The sequence below is a fragment of the Dermochelys coriacea genome, chromosome 17, assembly GCF_009764565.3.
Source record: "Dermochelys coriacea isolate rDerCor1 chromosome 17, rDerCor1.pri.v4, whole genome shotgun sequence".
Lineage (NCBI taxonomy): Eukaryota > Metazoa > Chordata > Testudines > Dermochelyidae > Dermochelys > Dermochelys coriacea.
The window spans coordinates 11,823,503-11,847,769 of record NC_050084.1 but is presented as its reverse complement, the minus strand read 5'-3'; the positions used below and the strand labels follow the sequence as shown (position 1 = coordinate 11,847,769).

General features: G+C 41.2%; 2 protein-coding genes across 11 annotated transcripts in view; one reads left to right on the top strand and one right to left on the bottom strand.

The window, feature by feature from the left end:
* Window positions 1-13,489, top strand: part of PITPNM3 (PITPNM family member 3) — a 348,983-nt gene extending 335,494 nt beyond the window's left edge. Inside the window, 5 exon segments of the mRNA XM_043499395.1 lie at window positions 601-749; window positions 3,686-3,835; window positions 4,769-4,952; window positions 6,118-6,246; window positions 7,092-13,489. Coding sequence (XP_043355330.1) covers window positions 601-749; window positions 3,686-3,835; window positions 4,769-4,952; window positions 6,118-6,246; window positions 7,092-7,400 — 921 coding nt within the window. The 3' untranslated portion in view covers window positions 7,401-13,489.
* PIMREG (PICALM interacting mitotic regulator) overlaps window positions 13,057-24,267 on the bottom strand; it is an 84,296-nt gene continuing 73,085 nt past the window's right edge. For 6 of the 10 annotated variants that reach the window (XM_043499397.1, XM_043499400.1, XM_038375749.2 and 3 more), the window contains exons 2-5: window positions 22,252-22,588; window positions 19,881-20,236; window positions 18,896-18,991; window positions 13,057-15,688 (exon numbers count right to left, since the gene is read on the bottom strand). In XM_043499397.1, coding sequence (XP_043355332.1) covers window positions 15,523-15,688; window positions 18,896-18,991; window positions 19,881-20,236; window positions 22,252-22,539 — 906 coding nt within the window. In that variant the 5' untranslated portion in view covers window positions 22,540-22,588 and the 3' untranslated portion in view covers window positions 13,057-15,522. Of the gene's footprint in view, window positions 15,689-17,217; window positions 17,265-18,895; window positions 18,992-19,880; window positions 20,237-22,251; window positions 22,589-24,267 lie in introns of all 10 variants that reach the window. The other 4 variants (XM_043499401.1, XM_043499396.1, XM_038375750.2 and 1 more) reach the window with 2 other exon arrangements.

Sequence of the window (24,267 nt, the reverse complement as noted above, 5' to 3'; positions counted from 1 at the left end):
GGGGGTAGGGTGGTGGTGTGTGTGGGGGTGTAAATGCATTGGTAGATTTTGGTAATACTTCTGTTGTAAGCTTTCAAAAGGTTTTTAACATTTAATTGTATTGAAACCTCATTGCCACAAGGCATCATTTAGGCCAAGAGAACTGGACATTTATAGGGATAACAGGAATATACGAAGTTAGGGACTCAATTCTGCAAGATTCTGAGCGCTCTGGTCCCAATCTTGCACAGCATTTAAGCACATTCAGTGTAGGAAGTGCTGTGCAAGATGGAGTTTAGAGTACTCAGTATGTTGTAAGATTGAGCCCAATAATTTAAAAAAGTGGTAAATAATAGACCCTCATGCTTCAGAACATAAAACACCCTGTACCTATAGAGGGGTTAGTAGGAAGCTGTCCAGTGGGAAGATTATCCCATAACCATTTACTGTAGGATTTCTTGCCCCTTTCTCTGAAGTATTTGGTACTGGCCCTTGTCAGAGACAGGATATTAAACTACTTAGACCACTGGTCTGAGCCAGTCTGGCATGTCCTATGAGCTGATGTTTGTTATTGTCTAACAAATTTAATAGATTTTTTTTTTTTTTTTTTTACTTTTACAGGTTGATATCCTTATTATGACTGAACCCTCTTCGGGGAGGTGGGTGTATTTCGACACAGAGATCACCAATAGCAGTGGCAGGATATCCTACAACATACCCAAACAGAAGAGGCTTAGAGTTGGCGTGTATCCCATCAAAATGGTGGTTAGGTAATGTTTTCAAATGTGAATGCTGGATAATTAAGGTGTGGGATTCCATAGTACAAAGAGAGTTATGCCATAAAAGACAAACTAACAAACAAAAACCTGCATTTAGCATGAGTGCCATTCTTCAAACGGAGCAGAGGCACTTATTGTTTGTCCACAACGCTGAACATATTGCTCTGGACACGTTTATTCCACCATCGTGGGCTCAATATGTAGAAAAAGAGCCAGTGCTTTTAGACAATACGGGCCAAATGATGGCCGTTGTCTGGATGGAGAGGGCATTCAGAGCTCGGCCACGTATCTGTTCCAGCTGTGGAAATGGGTGCTGCTGTGTGGATAGACAGAGGGAATGGGGGAAAATATCAGTTAAAGGGGTTGACTGTGGGGCTATGATCAGGATATCTACACTGCGAGGTGGGACCTCTTGGCAAACCCCCACTGAACAGATGTTTTAATTTGATGTACTCAGAGGTGGCAGTTCTAAAGATGAGCAAGGCAGTCAGCTACCCTGGCTCTGAGTGAGAATGGATGGAAGCAGAGGAAAGGGGGTTACCTAGATTGCAAGCTCCTTAGGGCAGGAATTGCTGCCTTGCTGTGTTTTGTACAGCATGTAGAACAGCGGGGTCCATGACTGGAGCTTCTAGGTGCTACTGCAGTACAAGTAATAACTGGCAACAAACTACACGTGTGATCGTTAGCTGCCATCTCAAACCATGTTTTTTAAATTAATGGACATAAGGGGGATGATGCGCTTTTAGAGGGATGAGTCTCCTGTTAATTTTGCTTTCTAGACCGAAGGCAGACTTGGTTAATTGCTAAGAGTAAAACTAGTCACTTGTGTAGGAGTAAAACTAGTCAAAGTGCTTTATGGAATCACAAAGCCCTCACTAGCAGGGAAGCCTCCCCTAGGCTTCGTAATGGTCATTCACATCACGTGAGCCATCACTGCAGATTTGAATAAGATACTGGAGACAGGATGGTTTTGTGGCCATGGTAGTTCTGCCACAGACTTCCTGTGCAGCCTTGGAAAAGTCACTTCATCTCATTTTGTGTCCATTTCCCAGTGCTTCCTTTCCCCAACCCTTTGTGTGCTTTGCCTATTTTTATATTAAACATTTTGGGGCAGTGAGTCTCATACAATGCCCAGCCCAATGGGGCCCTGATCTCAGCTGCAATGTATAGACACAGCAGTAATACAAATAATAACAGCCAGTGGGACTCCACTAATTAGAGTTTAGTCTTGTAAATGCAGGGGATCAGGTCCATCTGAAGGCCCAAGCAAAAGTGTAGCTTGGGTAATCCAGAGCCTGCTTGTGGGTGAGGCTGGGGTGAAGGGATGATCTGCATCCCTCCGGGTGGTGACCAGTTTCTCCTGTTGAAATGGATAGTGAAGGTATTGCCTTGTTCCAAGTCTGCAGTTCAGTTCATCTGTTGATGTCAGTCTGACTCAAGGAATCACTTTAATTCTGGAATCAGTGCCATGCTTATTTTAAATTGAAAAACACAAGCCTTAAAGCAACAATTCAGTAAAGTAAAATCAATTGACTCTCTCCTAGCTCTCAAGAGTTTCATGAAAAGCCCTCTGCTGAGTCAAGCATAAAGAGGAAAAATGTGTGAAATAAAATTAATCTGCCTAAGTGCATGGATGGGGGCAGCTGTGCTTCTAAAGCTTTTTATGTTTAGTAAGAAAATTGCTAAATGCTTTGACATAAAGTTTTAGTTTAATACTCCGCTTTGGAGTTAAACTTCATGCCCACTTGGGAAATAACTTGCAGATTTCACTAAACGTCTCCTCTAAAAGAAAAGTGGAATTAAAGGTGTCCTCGCAGCTAATCAAATGGAAGATCAGCTTTCCAATTCCACATATATATTCTCTTAATTAATAATAATTCCATTGTAGAATAGCAGGCAATCAATTTGAGAAGATAGGGCCGCTTAAAAACAAATTAACATCTCTTCTGGGAAGTCTGCAGTTTAAAACGTTGCAACTGACTCAGGAGCCAATCTCCTGCTTCCTGGGCCTTAGATTGCAGGTTTAATATGCTTCACACTAGAATGAAAGTAGTTATTACCTCCTCACCCTTAAATGGTCATGCCTGGACCTGACATGTGATGTGGGCACATTTCCAAGCAGAAATCCATCCTGCAAGATGTTGCCAGTAACACCAGATATAATTTCCCCTATAGCTGTAATATTCACTGTGACAAAGGGGGCAGGGCTTGGGTCAGAGCTGCAGAGCAACATGATTCATATGGCAGGAAAAGGTAAGGGAATTGTGGAATCTCTGCCCCTGCCTTTTGCGGGTGTCCTGAGAGCTGTGCTCCAGTGAAAGAATACTCGATGAGTAGAAGCTTGCAGATGCCAGAGCTCTACATGAGAAAAGCCATGTAGGGAAGTATGCACCTTGTGTTTGAATTCTCCCCTTTTGTGAATTTGTTACTCTTCTGGGCCAGCATTTTCAGCACAATAAACAGGGACGGAGGGATGGTCAACTCCTGTCCATTTCTGTTACACAGTAAGGTTGACTTTTTGCAAGCATGCACAGTGAGAGAAGTGTACATCGCTTTTTTCCATATAATTGTGGCTGCCCGATATTTTTAGGTTGCTTTAAAAAACCCAGGCTATTTTTTATTTCTAATGTTGCAAAAAAGGACAAAGCCTATAGGACTTTATTGTATTGTCAGTGATTTTTTTTTTTGACTTGCACTGCTTTAATTAGATTTACGCAAATCTCACTGTTTTAGCCCAGTGGACTTGGAAAATTAGCTTAAAGGGTCCCAACATCTTTACTTTGTGGTTTAAACTGGAAACAGGATAGTTAAGTCCCATTAGGCTTGTGGAGCCTTGAATGCCTTGCTCCAGACAGACATCATTTCTGGTTTTCATTGTAATTCAGAGAGTTTGAGTTCTGATGCTTTGTTTTGTTTTTCTTCTCCAGGGGTGACCAGAGCAATGCAATGAGTTACCTGACTGTGCTTCCTCCGGGAATGGAGTGTGTGGTGTTTAGCATTGATGGCTCCTTTGCAGCGAGTGTCTCAATCATGGGTAGTGACCCCAAAGTTCGAGCTGGGGCAGTCGACGTTGTCCGGTAAGGGACATATACACATTGGTGTTTTTGGAGTCCCTGCCTCATCCCTTTTTAACAAAGGGGATCAAACTGGAAGCAAGAAATAATAGATTGTTCATAAAGCCCAGACTACTTTGCAGATACATTTTTGTATCATTCAGACATCCAGCTATACCTGATTTGCACAGAAATTTACACATTTTATAGCGCTGAGATGTTTAACTTATGATTTGCACGGTAAATTGCACCAAAGTTAAAAGGCTGCCTCTAGGAAACATGGCCTAAAAGCGTATGGAGTCAATGGATAATTTTCCATTTATTACTCTGATTATCAAAAAGGGTGGTGAGTTATTGAAGGATTTTATGCTATAATGAATTTTAATCCTGAGGCCTGCTGTACCATCTGGATGTAAAGTACTGTGAGAATAAGTTTTAAGAACCATTTAATTCCTTCACTTTAAGAAATCAGTTAATGCTGCACTGGGCGAAGAATTGGTGTCTATCATTTTAAACTCAGAGCCCCTTGAAACCTCCTGAAAATGGAGTGATGAGCATCACAGCTTCCCAGGCTGTGATTCTGCTCTTGTTGAGGTCAAAGGCAAAATTTCCACCCGTTTCAAGGACAGCAGGACTGAATCCACAAGTTGCAGAATATTGAAGATAAAATACATTTGGAAATATCCCCGGTGTTTTATGCAATAGTATTTGCACAAGTTTACCTATTGCTCTTCCCCGTTCCTCGAGGCATACAAATTATTGCATGAACCCACCAGGATGTTAGCTATTAAAATCAGAAACCTGACCCCATCCCAGCTAACCTTTTATCTAGTGAGAGACTATACCTGGCTTTTCTTAAATTGTTGCCATGTTCAGCAAAGACGTTCATTAAGACTAAAGTGGATAGTGACTTCTCCCCCACTTTCTACTCTCCCATGGTGCTTTTGCTTCTAACAGACACTGGCAGGATCTGGGATATCTGATCATCTATATCACTGGCCGTCCTGATATGCAAAAGCAGAGAGTGGTCTCGTGGTTATCTCAGCACAACTTTCCTCAAGGGATGATTTTCTTCTCAGATGGGCTTGTTCATGACCCACTACGACAAAAGACTATTTTCCTCCGGAATCTAATGCAAGAGGTAATAGAGGCTGTTGTGCACATATTGAATTGAATGATCAGTTGCTGGAAAGTCAGATCTCTATTGTCATTGTCAAAGGGGAGGGTCTCTCCCCCTTGGAAGGAAAAGACCATTGTCCATTACAAGGTATTTTGTTGTATCTTGGTTTCCTTCGTAACATTCAGATGCAAAGAAGGCTGCTCTGCCTTCTGAGGGTCTTGGATCAAGGCTATTTATTTGGATGATGCATATAAATAAATCCAGTCGCTATGAACAGTACAAGGTCAAATGTGTGTAGCCAAGCTATTGTCCTGATTTAAGAGAATCCAGCCATCATGATGTCTGATAATTGCTGCACCCTTCCATTTGCTAAAAGTATTAATTATGAGGAATCGGAAAATCCAGGCTGAGTTTGATAAGCTTCTGTGTGGATTCTGGTCCCTTAAGGTCATGGTTGAAGCACGTTGGAGGGGTGAGGGAAAGGTTAAATTTTCTATGTAGCTACCTCTGCCTGATTATTTTCCATTACCTGAATCTGGCAACAAAACCTTCACTTTTATAAGACAAATATGGAGCTCTTTTGATTCACACTAAATTCCATTCCTAGTGCTGTGATTGCATAAAATCCCCCAAAGCTAAGGATCTTAGTTGCTACAGGAAATTATGCTGGTTTCTCAGTAGGGAGCAGATATGAAGACAGACTAGGGTTATGTTGCTTTTGAGAACCTGGTCAGTCATGTTTATGGTTTGGATTCACATCCAGTGGGAAAATATGGCTCATTTTCACTCCTATAAATTATGGATAAATTATCATCTCTGAAGATCAAACTTCCCAAGTACCCCCTGCTCATACAGACCTTTCAAATGGAAACATTATATTTATTGCAATTCTTGTTCAGCTTCTAGAAAGAAAGGGAGGGTTATTCTAAAAGGCCTGTGGGAGTTAAGCACTCAGCTCCTATTGGTTTTCACCAAAAAATTTCACTTAAAAATGTAGTCATCTTGCCACTTTTACTGGTGAGAAGTCTGCTGTTTCTTTTTAACAAAGGCAAGTTTATAAATTTGGGTCAGTAACATCAGTTTATCTGGAGCTTCATCACAAAGAAAATGCCTGCTGCTATAAGATTTGTAGGTCAGCCATTCAGAGCATGTGCAATTAAAACAATATTTGCCTTGGTTCTTTCAGTGCTACATCAAAATTTGTGCTGCGTATGGCTCAATGAAGGATATTTCTGTGTACAATGTTTTGGGTCTGTCACCTTCCCAGATCTACATAGTTGGACGTCCGACAAAGAAATACCAGACTCAATGTCAGGTATGTAACTCTTGCTAAAGAGTCAGTGTCTTTTGGGACATGCACAGCAGATGAAGAGTGAAGATTAATCTTGACTGTGGCCAGGGCTGCATAGGTCCTAGAGAGGGCATTTTCACTCAGGAGAATGGGGCAAAAGGCTTTTAGCATTTCAGGAGTGCGGGTTGCTTGACAGCTTCACATACAATATATGGCCAAATGGAAAGAGCAAGTTAATATACACAGCAATAATGTCTTAAATATTGGCATCTTCTAGCCATAGTGGTCCAAAATTAGTCATCCATGTGTTTTCATCAGGAGTGTAGTCACTCTAAAGGGGGGGGAGGGGGTCTCAGTTTTCTTTTTACCCTTGCTCTGATTCTCATGCAGCTCTGCTGCTGAACTCATGGGGAAAGAATGTTACCCATTTGGGCCGCCCTTGTGCTTTAGTATGAAAGGACAGCTCCCAGAGAGGAGCAGGATCCCGCCCTCATTACAGTAGAGTACTACAAACGAAGTATGAGGAGATAAGTGCAAGTGGTAGAAAGGCCATTTTGTTCCCTCCATCTCAGAGAGTCTGGCCTCTCATGTCCTTGACTTAATTAGTTACACTGAAGTTGGAAACATCGCTCCAGAAAGGAGGCTGTTGTGAAGGAACCACATAGCTGTGCCTAGTCAATATGCAATGCTTGTGCAGTAGCTGGCATGAAAGCAGTGCATGCTGAATGCTTCACCCCCGCCCCCAAGATCATGTTTGCAGGGAGTCTGTCTGGCCACCATTCCAACCAGGCAGATTGCTCATTGATGGGAAGCCTGCTCACATGGATCATTAATGCATAGTGTTTTTCTCTTTCCCTCCCCGATTCCAGTTCCTCAGTGAAGGTTACGCAGCGCACTTAGCCTTGCTGGAGTTCAGTCTCCATTCACGGCCCAAGAAAAACAACTCCCGGATGATCTTGAGGAAAGGAAGCTTTGGCCTGCACTCCCAGCCCGAGTTTCTACGGAAAAGGACTCACCTTCGCAGGACTATGTCTGTGCAGCAGCCTGACCCACCTTCGTCAAACCCCAAACCAGAGCGTGCCCAGAGCCAGCCTGAATCCGACAAAGATCACGACAGGCACCTGCCCCCCATAGCCTGGGTTCGAGGTGGGGTCCATAAATTTGAGTCTGCACCTTAGGAAGCATTGAGGTATAAGTCTTGGGTGCCGGCCAATCAACCTGTAGACATGGGGTGGGACACAACCAGAGGCTTCCTTGCTCTGGAATCTGCCTTCTTAAACCAAGTAGGGAACTTTGTTTGTTCCTCTTAACATACCTATTATAAAACTTTAAATCCCAGATCTAAAACTATGGCAAGTGCTTAACATCAAAACTGCAAAAATGTCTTAGAATTTTTTTTTACAATACACATTATAAAATGTGCAATAAGAGAAAAGCAGTAACAGGTTGATTTTACTCAATGGAAGATGCTTAAAGGAGTGACATCAGTTAATTAGTAGTACCTTAAAAAAAAGCATAAGCAGGTAAAATGAGTGAAAGAGAAGGCTTGCGTTTTAAAACCCTAATGGCTGTATCAATTGCTGCTATACTCCTGAGAAAGTGTTATACACAGAAGGGAAGTGCAGGTGGAGTGGAATGTGGAAGGCAAACTCTTTGGGTGCCTTAAGCCCAAGAAAATTTCCTTTGGCTTATGGTGTTGATGAATGTGCATCAGCTCAAGTTCTGATGTATACATCTTATAAGTGAGGTAGCTAGACTTAATACCCACTGGAGAAATCTACTTAAAATTTCATAAACACTTGATGTTTAAAAAAAAAAGTCTCTTTACTGAAGTCTGAAGCACTGATAGTTTTGCTATATACAAAGATTGGTGACTGTACAAATATTTGAATTGCTACAAGCAACAAGATGGGTTTGACCCTTTCGATATAAGACATGGATCCTTCTTAGGTAAGCTAAAGAAACCCCTCCTCTGTAGTGTCTCCAGAATTTTACAATGGATGAAAATGAGTGATAAAATCATCACCTATTTTATATTGGTAATTTTTCCCTTGCCCCTGCTGTTTAAAGAAACTATATGCTATGAAATTGTAGATGCAGTTTCTGGTAACAAAATCTTACTGCATTTAAAATACCCACATTTAAGCTTCATAGAAACTAGATGCTATGAAATTGCAGGTGCCAGTTAAAAGTACTCATTTTCTAATTATCGAAAAATTCCGTTTAGATGTTCTCAGCTTAGTTAGAAGGATCTACTAGAGGCAACTGTGTGGGGAATCACCCTAAATGTTCACATTTCAGAGGTAAATACTGTAGTCATTTTAGGATAGAAGCAAAGAGCCAGATTCTGCAAATTCTTACTCAGTGATAACTCCTATTGAGCTGAATTCAGTAGAACTACTAAAACTTTTCAGGATTAGGCCCTAACATAAGCATGTTTTCTAATCTGCATCAGTGTTGTAAATGCTCAGGAAAACCACCTCTTTAAGGATTAAAAACTGGTTTATGAGCCTGGGAGAGTTTAGATAAAGTTACCCATTTTTCAAGTCATCTCCATCTTGAATGCAGGCCAGATGCAGGCTCAAATGAGCCTATTAGTTATTGAGATATAGTATGTCATTTCCCCATAGCATTCCTTCTACAATGAGGCAGTAGAGGGAAAACCTAAACCTGCATTATTTGAAGATCCCAAACTGCCAGAGAGGTTCTGATGGCGGATTCCTACCCAAGAAAGCAGCAAATTAGCTCTACCAATGGAGCACCTTAGGTACATTTCTGTATTTTATTCTGTGGGAGGAATGCCAAAGTTACCTGCTCTTTTGTATTACACTTGTAATCAGTCCACATGCAAAAATTTAGCTTCACATTTCCTGAAAGAGCTAATAGCATTTCACAATAAAATTGTTTCTCTTATCCCTGTTAAATTAAATTAAACTGGAGTTTTGAGGTTAAAATTAAGACATTAAATGTTTTGCAAGCTCACACTAGTTAGGATCGGGTACTTAAAGGTAATTGTTTTATTTATGTCCTTTGCTCAGTGTTTCCTTGGTGCCAGGTCATTTGGATATAAAAGCTAAATGTAAGATCTCCAAGAGCAACACTTAATAGTTTTTAGGTTTACAAATGTCTTTTTATGAGTAATATCACAAGTCCTCTAACACACAGCACTTTAAATGGTTAAGTGTTCTGTCTTTGCCCTCTGCGTCCCTCTTTTCCACCCTCTGCAACCAGACTGAAATCACACCGGCTGCAAAGCAGGGCAGGGCAGAAACTAGCTCCCTGCCCTAAACTGACTACTAGTATCTGCATGCATAGCTCCACAGACTTTAGTGGAGTCATGGCTGCTTATTCTCAGTGATGAATTTGGCTCCCTGTTGCTGCTCTAGGGGAAAGGAAAAGTAAGTAATGAAGATGGGTGGTTGGTGCTCAATCCCCTATCTGATGCATCTCTTCTGACTAACAGGTACCAACAAAATAATGCCCTCAGAACATACAGTAAAAAGCTTGCGCCAGTGCTCTACATCTGACCACTAATGGTTTATATATTCACTGCTTTATTGTCCTTGGAGCAGTTTTATTTGCTTGAGACTGTGGTGATTGGCCAATTGTTTTAGGCTCTCTTCACTGCAAAACTGCGGTGATGCAGTATTTTTCAGCTTACCCCAAGTTTAAACGGGTAAGGGAGCATACGACTTTTCAGATTTGTCCGTTGAATTCCTAACTGTCATCCAATGGGCAGAGCTAAAGATGACACGGATTGTTTAGCTCGAAATTCCATTTCTTAAAGCAGCTATGTGTTAAAGCATGTACACTGCTGGCGGTTATTGTGTCTGCTGAGCAATTCAGAGCTATTGTTGCTTTAGCTAACGTCTACCTCTATCAGCCACGAGGCTCCAAAACCAATTACCCATTATATTTATCTAATTCTCCTATTATGTACATTTCTTTCCAGAATGAGATCTAGTTGGAATTGTGTGTTCATCATTAAGGGAAATGAGCCTGAAAGTTCTTACCATGGTGTTTTTTTAACTTGAATTTTTGATTAATACCTGGGTCTCTTGACTAGAAGCCATTGTGCTGGCTTCTCCTAACAGTATAATAATTTAAGCAGTGAAATAAGTGCTAGTCTGTGTACATGATTACAATGTCAGCATTTTAAATATTATAACATACAGTGTTAGAATTCAGATGAGAATAATTTAACTCCCCTACTTGGTTTCATGAGATACTGGAACTCATGTGGCCTTAGAATAATTCCAATATTGCTCAGGGATTGAATGTTTTACCCTCTGCTCACTGGTCCTCCAACTAAGCACCTTTGCAAACAATCCCACAACATAGTCAGGTTAGGGGTTAATATTTCATACCAGCTGGAAACTGGTGTTCCAAAATTTCAAATTTAAAGCAATAGGGTTTTTTTCTGCTCTAGATTATTAGTCACTAAAATGGTGTCATCATTTCAGTGGGGCTGAGAGTATCAGTATGGTAAGAAGAATGACATGACATCTCTGAACTACCTAGGCCTACAAACAAATTATGTAATTGGAAATTTGGGAACCCAGCTGTATATTAAAACTCACACCTAACTTATGCTGTGTCCAGGTAGCTCTTTTATGGATGCTGACCTAGGCCCAGTTATGTTAAATTGTCAATCCCTATGATCTCCTAAAGCATTTGCTTCTTGCCAAATTGTTCACATGCCATGATTCATAGGTGCAGACTTTCCTAATTCAGAGCCCATGAGTAAAGTGGAATTTCAAAATCAATTTAAGTCTTCACTCAGTTTTGCTTAAACTTTCACCCAGGGGATTAGCAGTGCTTTTTAAAATCTCATTCATTAGCAGATTGGGTGTGGGTATGTACCATTTGTCCTTGCACACTCAAAACTATCTTGGTTGTGAATTAAGACATCAGTGGAAGTTTTGGATGCTCACAGAACACAGCTTGAGCACATAAATAATTTCTGCACCTTAGTGCCTCCTGCCTGCTTGATATGGAAAAGCACAGTCTTTGGCCCTGGTAAACTGAGGGAGTAATTGGAAACGTATTGTAATATTTTAGTGAGGAGTCATAGTAGTCAAACTTAAATGCACAAGTAAGGTAGGCTGTGACTAGGAACACTTATTTCTCTGCCATGTTTATGGACCCAGTTTATTACTGTAAAAAAAAAATCTGATTAACTAGCAGTGGTGGACTGTTATCTGAGCTATTGTGAAAAGACACTGTCATAGCTGTGGTGTTTGTTGTGCGTGTGTGTATATTTACTGACTTCATAACAACCCTATGTGAAGTTTTGGTAAAGCTTTCACAGCAAATTTGTAACCAATATGCATTTTTTACAATGGCTGTTTGGTCTATTTTGTTGTCCTGTTAGGTAAGTTTTGGGGGGGGGAAGTAGCAGTGTAAAGAGTGCAGAATATTCCACAGACGTGCATAGTAATGGTAATCCAAATTTGAGTATGTCACTAAGAAATGTTCAAGTACATGTTTGCCTACACTAGTGCTGTCAGAACAAAAATCTTCTTGCTTGACCAAAGTATTCTTGTTTATTCTGTGGCATGTTTTATATCTATCCAGCATACTATTTTGTTAGGTGTGAGAACTACACAGCATCCACTGTCCCTCTCTCTCTCACTGAGCTGCCATTTTGATATGGTTAGATGGGAAGAAAAGCATTAATTATGTTCCATTCTCCACTAATTAGTGCACCAAGCAGCCTTTTTTTACACTAGAGAGTTTCGACTTTAGAAGATGGTATTAGTGAAAGTACAGGGCCCCCCTCCTCTTATTTGCTACTGCTTTCAAAGTAGCTAGGGCATATTTCAGGAGTTGTGGGGAGACAGAACAAGCCATACACTAAGAAAGCTTAATTTGTTTCATTAAAGCAGTATTAGCCAAGCTGGTGACACTGCTGTTAAACTCTACATGCGTTCTGTGCCCCAAGAGCGTGAAACAGCCCTTGTACCTGGTCCTATTGAACACGATGCCCTGCTTCCACTTTGCAAAAGTTTTGTGCCTATGCATCTCTTTAAACAAATCCAGTTGTTTGCTTTTAAAACCAGATTATATGCAATTAGCAAGAGCACTTTTCCTTATAAATAGATTCCCAAGTAGAAAAAAGTTTGAGCACAAGACTAAATATAAAACTGGTTAAGAACAAGATTTCCCTGTAGTACAGCACTAAAAGCAAAACTTTTTCCCCTCTATCCAAACCATAAGAAAGTAAGTTGACTGACACCTATAAAAGCAACTTGCTGCTATTGTGTTTAGTAATAGAGGTAAAGAAAAGTGTTTACATTATGTAGGATCATCTCCTCTGCTGGCTTTTTCCTATTTAAGGCACGGGAAACTCTGAATATGGAGTCACAGAATTTCCATTTAGGTAGTGGAGAAATTAGGCATGTGGCCTCTTTTCACCCTGCCACCTAATGTGTCTGATCTCACTGTCCCTGGAAGTATAGCTGTTCCATGGGAGATTGGAGGGTGGGAGTGAGTTCTAAATACAGACTAGGATGAGTATGGTAACTAACTTACTCATTTCCCAGGCTACACAGAGCAGCCAGCGATCCTGCTTGTGGAAGGGAGCTCGGGGGGGGGGGGGGTTAGGTGTGTTGTCATTTTAACCCTAACACTCCCCTTTTGGCTCAAATCCATGGGAAGGGGATGATGATCTGGCCTGTAATTATTCCTTTAAAACTGGGGCTGCTTTTGGGAAGGGTGAAAAAAATTTGAGTTAGCCTCTCCTTACCCAGAAAAGCACTGGGCCAGTAGTCAAGATCTCAGAGCATATTGACTGCTAAGTACAGGCAGGTTTACATGTAGAATGGAACACTAAAAAGGAAAATGGCAAGTTCTAAATATTGAAAGATACTTCTGGGTCTAGAAGGATCAGGAATGGCAGTCTCATAGCAGAACCCTAACCCCAACCCCTACTTATTTTTCTATTTATGTGGGAAAACAAAATGTCTACTGATAACAATCCCTGTAAGGAGACTTGAAATTGTACATGGTCTTTGAGTCTACAGTTTTACGAAGTGTATACTTTTAAATAGTGTGTCAGTGGGAAGGTTCTATCTATGGTGACAAATGTTTATATTTCTTATGGCTGCCTTGTAAAAATTTAAAAAAATGTACAATAATGAATTTCTTAAAATATTATGAACTAAGGAGTAAGATTTTTACAATTGGTCTAGATTTTGATGTGAGCTGGTTTTTAAAAATCTTATAAAAAGCTAGTCACTTAAATAAAAACCTTCTTTGCCTTTAAGTGGATAGCATTGTGGGCTTTTCTTTACATTGGTGTGGGAAAGTTCCCCAGGCATTATGCACCTGATCAACCTGTTCAGAATGGGTACACTTCCAAGATGTACCAAATGGCAGTTAGATACAGCTGCTTAAAACTACCCTGCACTTAGTCAGAATAGAAAACTCTAGCTCCTCACCTGCTGTAAGGCAGCATTGCCAGCTGAGCTTCAAGAAGAAAAAGGAGATGGGCAGGATTTGACCCTATATTCCAAAATGTGGGTTCTTTGTCCCTTAGTTCCACACCCCAGGCAGTCCCCTTGATTTTAAATTAGTTACTCAAAACCTATAATCAATACTCAATGCACATAAAGCATTTAAGAAATAGCAAGAACATACATTTCTCCCACTTACGAGGTGAATGGTGGTTGAGATTTTTCTTAAAGGGGCAGGGAGTCTGAAAATAGAATTCAGCAAGACATCACTATTATGAAAAGTCTATTTTGTCAAGGATCACTACATACAAGTAAAACTTCAAATAAAAGCCCTTTAAAACAATAAACCCTATCTACTTTTTAAATACAAATAGGAAGGGGTTCCACCCCATTGTTACAAAGTTTTACCTTTTCAACAGTCTGGTTTGTCAACAGGCAAAAAAAAAAGTTAATCTTAATTTAAATATAGATGGGGCAGGATTGCTTACAAAATTTGGACTTCACTACTACTAGAATACTTTAGGGAGAATGAAGCAGGACAATATTGTAGCCATCTGAAATCTATCATTAAGTGGCAACAGAATTCACACAAACAGGCATAAAAATTCTAAATGTCAATATTTTGTAGTAGCACACTGACAGATTGCTTTAAAGGCAAACACACCCCCTTGTTTACTTATTCTCTTTAGAAAAAAGCTATAGTTCAAAGAACAGCATTGGTGCTGAGTTCTAGAGGTTTATGGAAAACAGACCTCCTTTGCTTTGTTGAAATGTTAGAGAATTAATATTTTTGCTAAACTAAGATTATGTCTATTATAGAGCCTGATCTCCTTTTGCTATAAAAATGTTAAAGCTATTAAAACACTTAACTAGTGCCACTGCACAAAATTATGTTAAGCAACAAGCGTTACCTCCAACTTTAATATATTAACTGTTAGTGTCTTCAGTTGTGTGTACCTGTTCCAAGAGCAATATTTACCTCAGCTGTTGAGGTCTTATAGCAGTAGCATGAATGACAAATGAAACTAGTTAAAATGGAATAGTTACATTAGTCAATCAAACCCTGTGAGCTGTATGGGGGTCACACATTCTGATTTCAATCTACACAGGCACATTCAGGAAAGCTAATCTGAACAAACAAAGGCATGGAGTAGTTAAATAGTATTAAATTCCTGTATGGACACACTTATTCAGAATTAAAGTTGCCTGGATTCTATTTATCTTAATTCACTTTGGCAGTCATTTCTTTAATTCCAGTGTCACTCTGGAGTAATTACAGAATTCTGATGTCAACCCACAGTAACTGAAGTCACAGCCTGACACCACTTTGTATACTATGGTTTTGTCCCACAGCATAAAGTCTTCAAAGGCCACTAAATCCCATTGAAATTCATGCACTTTGGAAAAGCATAAGCTTTGGTGCTTTTTCAGTTTTCAAAGCTCTGTAGAAACTTGCTTCCTATACCTCCCCCAGGAGATGTTGAGGACTTAAGTATCCCAAAATCACAGATGCTATTGCCTTTCCTTAAAATCATTCAATAGTATTTAGTCTAGCCCTAAAGTTCAATACACTAGACCATGCCTGTCTAATTTGAAAGTATTGGTTAAGTGAGTTCAGTTTACTGTTCCATTGCTGGGCAATACCATAGGGGTTGTCATGTGATATACTTTTTAATATAATCCCTGCACCATTGGCAGGAGAAGTCCATAGAAGGAAAGACCTGAGCTGAATTGAAAGGTAGTATTCTAAAAACAGTTAATGGCTTATTCAAAGCACAGTCACCTAAATCCAAACAGACAATACACCCCTCCAACTCACATAGATAGTTAATCCTTCATTTGCTCACACATTGTTAATACTGTTTAAGGCCATCTCCGTCCAAGTGCTGACTGCATGCTGGAGCCTCCTTGCACGCCGTCTAAAAGCAGATTGGGAGAGTTTCCGAGACCGATGCACAGATCGCAAGTTTTGTGCCATTAGATGCTGATAATTTGATATCACTTGTTCTCTGCGGAGAGTAAAGGAGTGCAATTAATACAACAGAGTAAATGGCAAGGTTAAGTAATCGGTAGTTCAGTATACACAAGCTGCTGGAAAGTGGGCAGAAGTCAGGAAACCGTGCCTGGTATATTAAGCAGATTTTATGAAGGCCATTAAAAAAAAAATTCTCACTTCAGTCATGTTTTATCCGCTATGATGTGTGGTCACCAATAGCAGCAGACAGATTAAGCAGCATGATAGATTAGGAAAAAAGAACATTAATGGGGATGGTCTAATTTTGCTTAAATGTTTAACAAATGTTATATAAACAAGGGAGTGTCTAACGTAGCTTTTACATCAGTGGTTGTTTTGTGAAGGGTGCGGGAAAGTTTAAACAAACAAAATAGACATTGTCTAAGTAAATTTATCTGCACAGGGCCTACTTGGAGGAAAAACTCCTGGCTCCTACTCATGGCTAGTGGAGATCAGAAGGTAGAATTAGTCTCTAAGTATGGTACCCTCTTAACATATTAAATTGTAAAAAAGTCATAGGCTTTTCCCAACAGAAAGAGAGAAGATTTTCAAGCCAGCAAGTGAAAGTGTGTAAGTATACAATAAAGTGAATTGAATTGCTAGTGTGAAAGTAGCATGCATTACCCTGGGAAGTAACATGCTGAATCAACTTGTCATTTAGCGGTCACAGTCCCCACACTTTCTACTATGTGATGCTATGGGCATTCACTCCCCAGAGTGTTCTTGTTTGCATATTTGTTCCTAATTAAAACACCTGCAGCAACTCACTGCCCCTTTCCCATTAAATAAAAAAAAAATCCCACATACAAAGCCTTCAACACAATGGTGTAAATATTTAAAGATGTCACAGTGCAGCTTGAAGTGAAGATAATTTAAGCATTTAAGGAATTCCCATAGCCAATCTGTTAATGGGAAGGTTCGGAGAAGTGATGCTGAAGACAGAATGTTCAGAAATTTACAGTGGAGAGAACCTTGCTTGTTCCAGAGCCACTTATATGCAATTGCGGTATTTAAACACAGTCGAGAAAGATGTCAGCTGCCGCTATTGAGGCAGCATTGTCTTAACAGTTAGACATTAAGAATGGTAAAACACACACAAAATTAGGCAAGTCATAGTAACACTTTTCTGACATGCTTTACATTGTTAGTGAGTAACCAGTGAGAACTGAAGTGACAACATTAGACGTTTTCTGGTCTGGGGTGAGAAAAACAGCTATTTGCACAGAAGTCAAACTATTGTTTCAGTGCAAACCCACACAGGGCTCTGTGACCTATAATCCACCAGCTGAAGCTGGGTTTGATGGCTGCACTGTATTACAACTGCAGCTAAGAGAGGCATGCACAACACTGGTGACTGAGAAAGCAGCCTGTGGTTCTGTACATTAATTAGAAAGGTGTTTTTTTTTAAAAAGGTGCTCAAAGTTTTGTATGTACTTGTTCCCTTGAAAACAGCAGTTTTTCTCCATTCAGCCACATGCAAGTGAAGTAAGTATATTCAAAGCAAGCTAAGAACAACAACTTTACCTGGTTGGTACTATCTTCAGTTACGAATGAGAGAAACTGTCATATCACTAACAGATGGAAGAATGAATATTAGGAATGAGGCTTTTGTGAACGTGAAATGGTTACGATCATTTAATTGACACATGGCTCTTTTAGGATTTTGGCAACTTACGTCCACACCTGATCAGCTGAAAGTGTGACCCATATGAAAAAATCTGACTGGGGTAGAGAGAAATAGTTGGAATTCTGCAGGATTTCCACAAGTCTTTTTCTGGGGTAAGTTATCTGGAACGGTGGTTCTCAACCAGGGGGCCAACCAAGCATGGCTGGCATTAGACTTGCTGGGGCCCAGGGCAGAAAGCCAGGGCCCCGAGCCCCACCACCTGAGGCTGAAGCCAAAGCAATTTAGCTTCGCAGGGCCCCTCCCCACCCCCCAACACTGGGCCTGGCTTTTATATGCAGAAAACCAGCTATGGCACAGGTGGGCCGTGGGCGGGGGGAGACAAAGAAAAAGGTTGAGAACCCCTGATCCAGAAGATCTATAATGCTAAGCTACATGCAGATGCTTTTGTTATCTGCAAGGCAGGGCCCTGTAGTCTAGATATAGTCCCTTGATGATGGAGAATTTGTAACCAGATCCAAGTGGAATTAAGCTGCAAGATTTAGGCTTAATTCTAAGTGTTCTTTAAGAAGAACTTGTGAAGGTTTAGGAGATTACTGTGGCATCAAACTTTTTAATTTGAAAACTCTTACCACACTGCACTTTGAAGATGCTGATTCTAAATGAGGTAATTATTACAAAAACCCAGCATTCTCACATTAGGAACTAAAATTCTTGCAAGTAATTCTCTTACAAAAGAAAGGCTCCCAGTAAAAAATCTTGATGTGGGGATGGACAATAAATTACAGAATAACTTTATCTTGTTACCATTTTGATGATCCCTGTGAAACAAATTTGACCCTCAACACTTCAAGCCTTTCAACCTGAAATCTAGTTAATTTCAAAGAGAGTTAGGAACAGCTTCAGTGAATACACCTGCTCCCAGGTCATCCTGCCACTTTAAGTTATTTTCCTTTTTTGATAGGGTTTATTTTTCCCACAATTGTGTGTGGGGAAGACCCTCAACTAGAAGAGAAGATTGTAATAATGACTACACACACTTGTCAAACACAAGCACAAGCCAAGCCAAACCAATCCTAGGTGTTACTTGGATCGGAATCAAGTTTTCAGGCAACATTCAAAGAATCTTATTGACATGAAAGTCAAGTGCCTATACAATAAGATTCTAAGAAGCCTCTATTGGCCCCATTCTGGGCTATTAACCCACCTAGAACTGCTGCAAGGAGTTACCATGCAAGATACAGTATTAGAAGCTGAGTGTGGTGAGGAGGATTCTGATTTTTAGAGCAAGCGGCATGTAATCAAGGAGAATGTTTGTTACAGGCTTCGATGGAGCTGAGAGCTGGTCTGCACCTGTTTGACTATACAGAGTCTTAAAGCAGAGAGGCTGTATTACAGTTAAGGCATTTCTATTACTCTCACTCATCCTGATTATAAGCTGCAGGGATCATTTAATTTATATTGAGCAGTATCATTTACTCAGGATTGGAGAGGTGAATCTTGTGATACCATCCTCTGCTGCACAGGTAGCATTAGACAGGGGAAATAAACATCTCCCCCGATCTCAATATTGCTTACCTCTCCTCTCTCACAATGACATCATCGAACACCTGAGAAAGACGTTTCAGGCGGCGAATTCCCATAGAGACTGATTCTAACTCGCAGTCAAACTCTCTGAAGGGAGAAAGCAGCATGCAATTAGAGGATTCAAATGTTACATAGGTGATCTAGCCCAGCTCCCTACCACTGCAGAAGCATCTTTACAGTATATACCCTAGTGCTCGGTCCAGTTAAATTTTAAGCCTCTAGCCACAGGGTTCTATCACTTCCACAGCTCTGTACATCTCCCCATCCCAATGTTCAGCCTTAATCATGCCTTAACTCCATTCACATCACATCTAGAAAAGATGGTCTCATAGCTAAGGCACTGGACTGGGATCCAGGAGGCATGCGTGGAACTCCCAACTCTGTCTTCATACTTTGGGCAAGGCACGATCTCCGGGCTTCATGAAATAATACTTTTTCTCCCCACAACCCTTTGTTCTCTCTTCAGGGCAGGGGGCCATATTTCTGTTTGTACAGCACCTAGCACCACAGGAGCCCCAGGTCTGGGCCAAGACCCTAGATACCACCACAATACAAATAATCAATCTTGGGAAAAGCAGAGCAGAGTAGGATGAATCGATAGCTAAGTGATTTATCAAACAAATAGCATCAATGCAGAGTTTAGAAGGTTAACATTTCTTTAACTCAAGCCAGACTGGAGCGGCCATAAATACAGTATATAAACTTAATATCACCCTCCCACTAGATGGGGATGGTGCAGGAGCACTCACTGACCTGTCATCATGCAAAATTAAGTTTCCATGGCCTAGTTTTATGCTGCGCTCTCTCTCTCTCAGTAAATAGGGTCACATAACTTTATTACCTTCCTAACCATAATAACAGCACATTGTTTCAGTGGGAAATATTAGTAGTGCTCAGCTGCTGTCTCTCAGGTAGCCAGACACTAGTCACAATAATAAAAAAACAGCAATAGGCATTACAAATGATTGCAGCTTGCCTCTTTCTGCTGGCAGGCATAGGTGATGAGTACGGGCTCTTTAGAGCAGCTGCTCTCCTTGATCTCCGGAGAGGGACAGCTTCTTTTCCAAGCCAGTAAGAGAAACTCCTCCATTCTTTCCCCACCAAGCTCTTTGCAGATCTGGATGAAAGGGAGGCTCTCTTGCTGGACCTGGCGGTGCAACTGGGACCAGACAATGGGGTGGTCATTGTGGCCAGCCTATTCTTCCGACTAGGAGTTCGAGGTGAAGTGCTTCTCTTCGTGGCAGAGCTAGTGTCCCCATTTCTCCTTGCAGGGGCTTTAACTGGAGAGATGACTAGAGACTGCGTGCGCTTTTGGCAGGACTTCTGTATTTTCTGCAAGGCAGACATATTTGGGATTATGAATTGCTGTCTACAATATGCCAGCCCAACAAAATCCCAGCACATAAATGATCGCTCTCAACCCCAGCTACAGTTCTTAGAGCCAGGCTTAGACTAGGGCAGATGCACGTCTCTCATTGCCGCTAAAGCCTCTTCCCTCTGATAGCACTGAAATAGAGCAGCGTGCTTCATTTGACCCATTAGTCTTTGGGATTGATCCTGCTCCCACAGGAACCCTGGACAAAGTTCTCATTGATTTCATGTGGGGTAGGATCAGGCCCCTGCCTTTAGAACCAGTTAAAGATGCCTTTAAACTGAAGGCCTTCATTTACAGAAAGAAGAGCAGCACAAACAAGCTTCCCTTTGCTGCCCTGCTAACATACCTCAACCTGCAGGACTGTCAAGTCTACTTGCAAACTATGAGTCATAGCAGCAAGCCGGTTGTGCTCCTGGCTAGCAGCATTTCCTAAAATAGCTTGTGCAACCTAACATAAGCTGCATGAAAAATTCAGCAAAACTCCCCACTGCTACAACTCCAATATTGCTGGTCCCATGAGACAAGTGCCCAGGCCTGATTGGCAGCCTTCACACCAGCAAAAACTCCTTGCTGCCAGTGCTTGTCATTTCATCTGCAAAATAAGCTTATAGTTAGCAGGAAGCACTTATTCCAGGTTCTTCCCCCTATGTGCATGCCACTACAGAAACAATTCATAGTTAGCGAGAATACCAAGGTCTTGCCATCTGCTTAACATATGGGGGCTATTTCTAAAGCTATTCCCATGGCTTCTCTTTGCCTCAGTGAATTTAAAAGGGTGCAAAGACTGTATGTTGCAAGAGAGCTGCTGGAGAAGTCTTCTTGATCTAGGTCACATGGAGGTGAAGAACTGTGACTTTGCAGATCAAAGGATTAAATTCCAGCAGGATCTTCAGGGATGCTATCTGATACTTTCCCTCCCCACTCCAAACTAGAGCCCTGAAACCTGACCTGAACCCAAAGGGACCCGACTAAATGTGTCTGAGTCAGGTCAGAAAACAACCTAGCTCTCTCAGGGTCAAGTCTGCCCATAGGTAGCTGTGCGCCCTGTTCCCATTGACTGCCGCTGCCTATCAGTACTATGTAATGCGGACCCAGGTGCTGACGAGTTGCAGGGTCCTTCACTCTGAGCACAGAGTGTAATGATGCTGTGGCAGCCGGCAGGAGAGCGGCATGCAGACACTGCCATGCTGACCCAACAGGCAGGAGGCGGACAGAGCGTGAAGCCCCCCATCAGGCTGAGCTCCAAGGACGAAGCACTGGTGCACGTTCATGGTTGGGTCTGAAAATGATGCGACACTTGGACTTGGGTCAGCAATTGGCTAATCGGTTTTAGATCAGGCTTTAAAAATTAGACCACTTCTCCATGTGCAGTCTAAATAAGGCTGTACATTTTTAACAGCCCTGAGCTTTAGGAGTTTCCATAAGGTACGTCTTTGTGAACCCAGTCAGTCCAAATTATATATGGGTGGGTGATATTCTACTGATCTCATCTCCTCCCTCTGCCTCCACATACAGTACAACTAAAGTCCCACATTTCCCTCACCCCTGAGCTTTAAGGTTTCCATAAAGCATGTTCTTTTGAGAGCCCAGCAAATTCATTAGCTTACCAGGACTCCTCCATGTACTATTTTTAAAGTATCTCTCTATAGATGTCCCACATTATGCAGTCTGGGAGAGGGAAAGCTGTTTTATAGTTGCTGGAGATTTTGCTCAAAACAACATAACCAAGACTTTTTTTTTTTGCGCATATTCTTCCTACGTCACTTTCCCTTTTTGCTATGGCAACCAACAAGCTCGATATTATAAAACATTTACGAGTTATAAAATACAGATACTATGTCCGGCAATAAAGCACTTTGCAATCTATGGCTGAAGTGTGCTGTATAAAAAGAGCTAGGTATTATTAGTCCTGAAACAGGACACCAGGCTACGAACTGAATTGCCATCCATAGTACATTACAAGAGTAATTACCTGGGACACTGTTCCAAAGGCATTTTTTGCTGTTCTTGTGATAGCTCGGAGGCTTTGTCGCTTCTCTTTCGCTTCCAAACTTTCCCAAGTTGGATTCTCAGTGATGTTTATCTCTACTTGCTTTAAGGGCATTCGCTTTCTCAGAGACATGCGGAGGGTATTGAGAGCGCTTGAAGAAGGCTTCTTTCTAAATTTGTCAGGCACTGGGCTCTCATTCTCAAAGTCAGCCAGTAGCTGGTGGCTCCTCCAGCCAACCGTAGCCCCGACACTTTGGAACACAGATGCCATCACTCTTCACTTCTTGGAGTAGTCTTGCTTCTAAGGGGATCAGACAAAGCTGTGAAAAATAATGCACCAAATGAGAACACAGCCCCAACACAAGTCAATCCAGATAATAAAGGATAAACATATTGCACAGCACAGTCAACAGGTTGTTGGAAAGGACCCACCCTCATTTCCCAAATCCCCTCCAAAACATGAGACCAGCAAAAAGTACCAGGCTGAGCATCCTCAATTGGTTTAACAGGAAACTGAGGCCATTTCTGTAACTACCCATGGTTTTTTTTTGGGGGGGGGGGGCAGGGAAAGAGATGTAAACAGGAACTTTTCCCCAAGTGTTCTGTACAAGACTGAAATTGGAGGAGGAAACTGGTTAAAGCTCTGACAGCCAACAGAAGTGACTCATTACTAGTCAAACAGTATTTTGGGCTTCTATTTCTATTCGGTGAAGTTTCCAGTCTCACACACCACTCTGATTTTACATTCCCCCCCCACAGGCCCATTATCCCTCTACTTTGCATTGCCAGCTACTGACATCAGCCCCAGTGAATCATAAGACCGAAGCTTACTATAAAAGACTAAAGATATGAATACCCTATAATGGCAAGAGTTTGTTATGTCCATCATATTGAGATTATGTCCTACATTTGGAACTTGGCTGATTAGATCACTCCCTTTTGCGGTACCAGCTCACACTTAAGTCACAACTGCAGTTGTGTGCACACACAATGGAGCGGGAATGGTGTTACCAGCAAAAGAGATCTGCTACAGGTTATAGTTAATAATGCATTCCTGATTTCTGTACAGTAGCTTACTCAAAAATTATTTGGGAAATAATCTTTAGAATTACTTTTACTCTTGCTAATAAGCAAGCCCCCCATAGCGACTTAATGAACTGTGTCAATTCATAAGCACACTGTTTAGAAAAGCCAGGTGATTGCATCCAAATGTGATCTGAGATAAAACTGAACTAGCTTTCTCAACACCTCACTGCATATTAATAAATGCACTGTAGTGCATAAGCATGATGATGTCTTAATGCAGGAGTTCTCCATTTTTTAAAAACATGCTGCGCATCTTAGAGTTTCTTGTAGATACCTTCCTACCCATACAGTGTCTCCTGGACCCCGTTCCCTCCAACTAACATGCCCTCATCAACCGCAGCACTTGGTTATGTAAAACAGGAATAGTAGAAAAGCATTTAATATTTTTAGCTTCTTTAAATGCAGTTTTTCACACTGGAATGAGGACATACCAGCACCATGTGATCAATAAGCTCTCCAGAAACCTGTTTGATGTCTCTAAGTAAGGCACGGGTTCTCACTTCAGCAAGCCAATAAATCTTTGCTGAGAAGCAGTGAAAGACCAATTTATTGTGTGCATTCGCACAATGGAGTGCGAAGATAAGTGAAGTGCAGATCAAAGGGCCTCTCCTGTTATATTCTGATTCTCAAGAGGGATAGAAGAGTCATTGTCCCAATGGGTATTGCACGTTATGTTCTTTGCATAGTAGCTGGAGAATGCAGCAAGTTCAATTATAACCTGCTACTAATAAAGTGTAATCGCCTTCTAAAAGGTGCAGTTTCTGGGTGTTAAAAACATAGTTTCAAGTCACTTGATAAAATTTAACTTGGATTTTCCCTGACAGTAGGACAATATACACCTCTGTTAAGTTCATGACCTACTCTCTTCCAGGATACACACTTCTGTTCCCAGTGCTGTCTAATACAGCTGTGG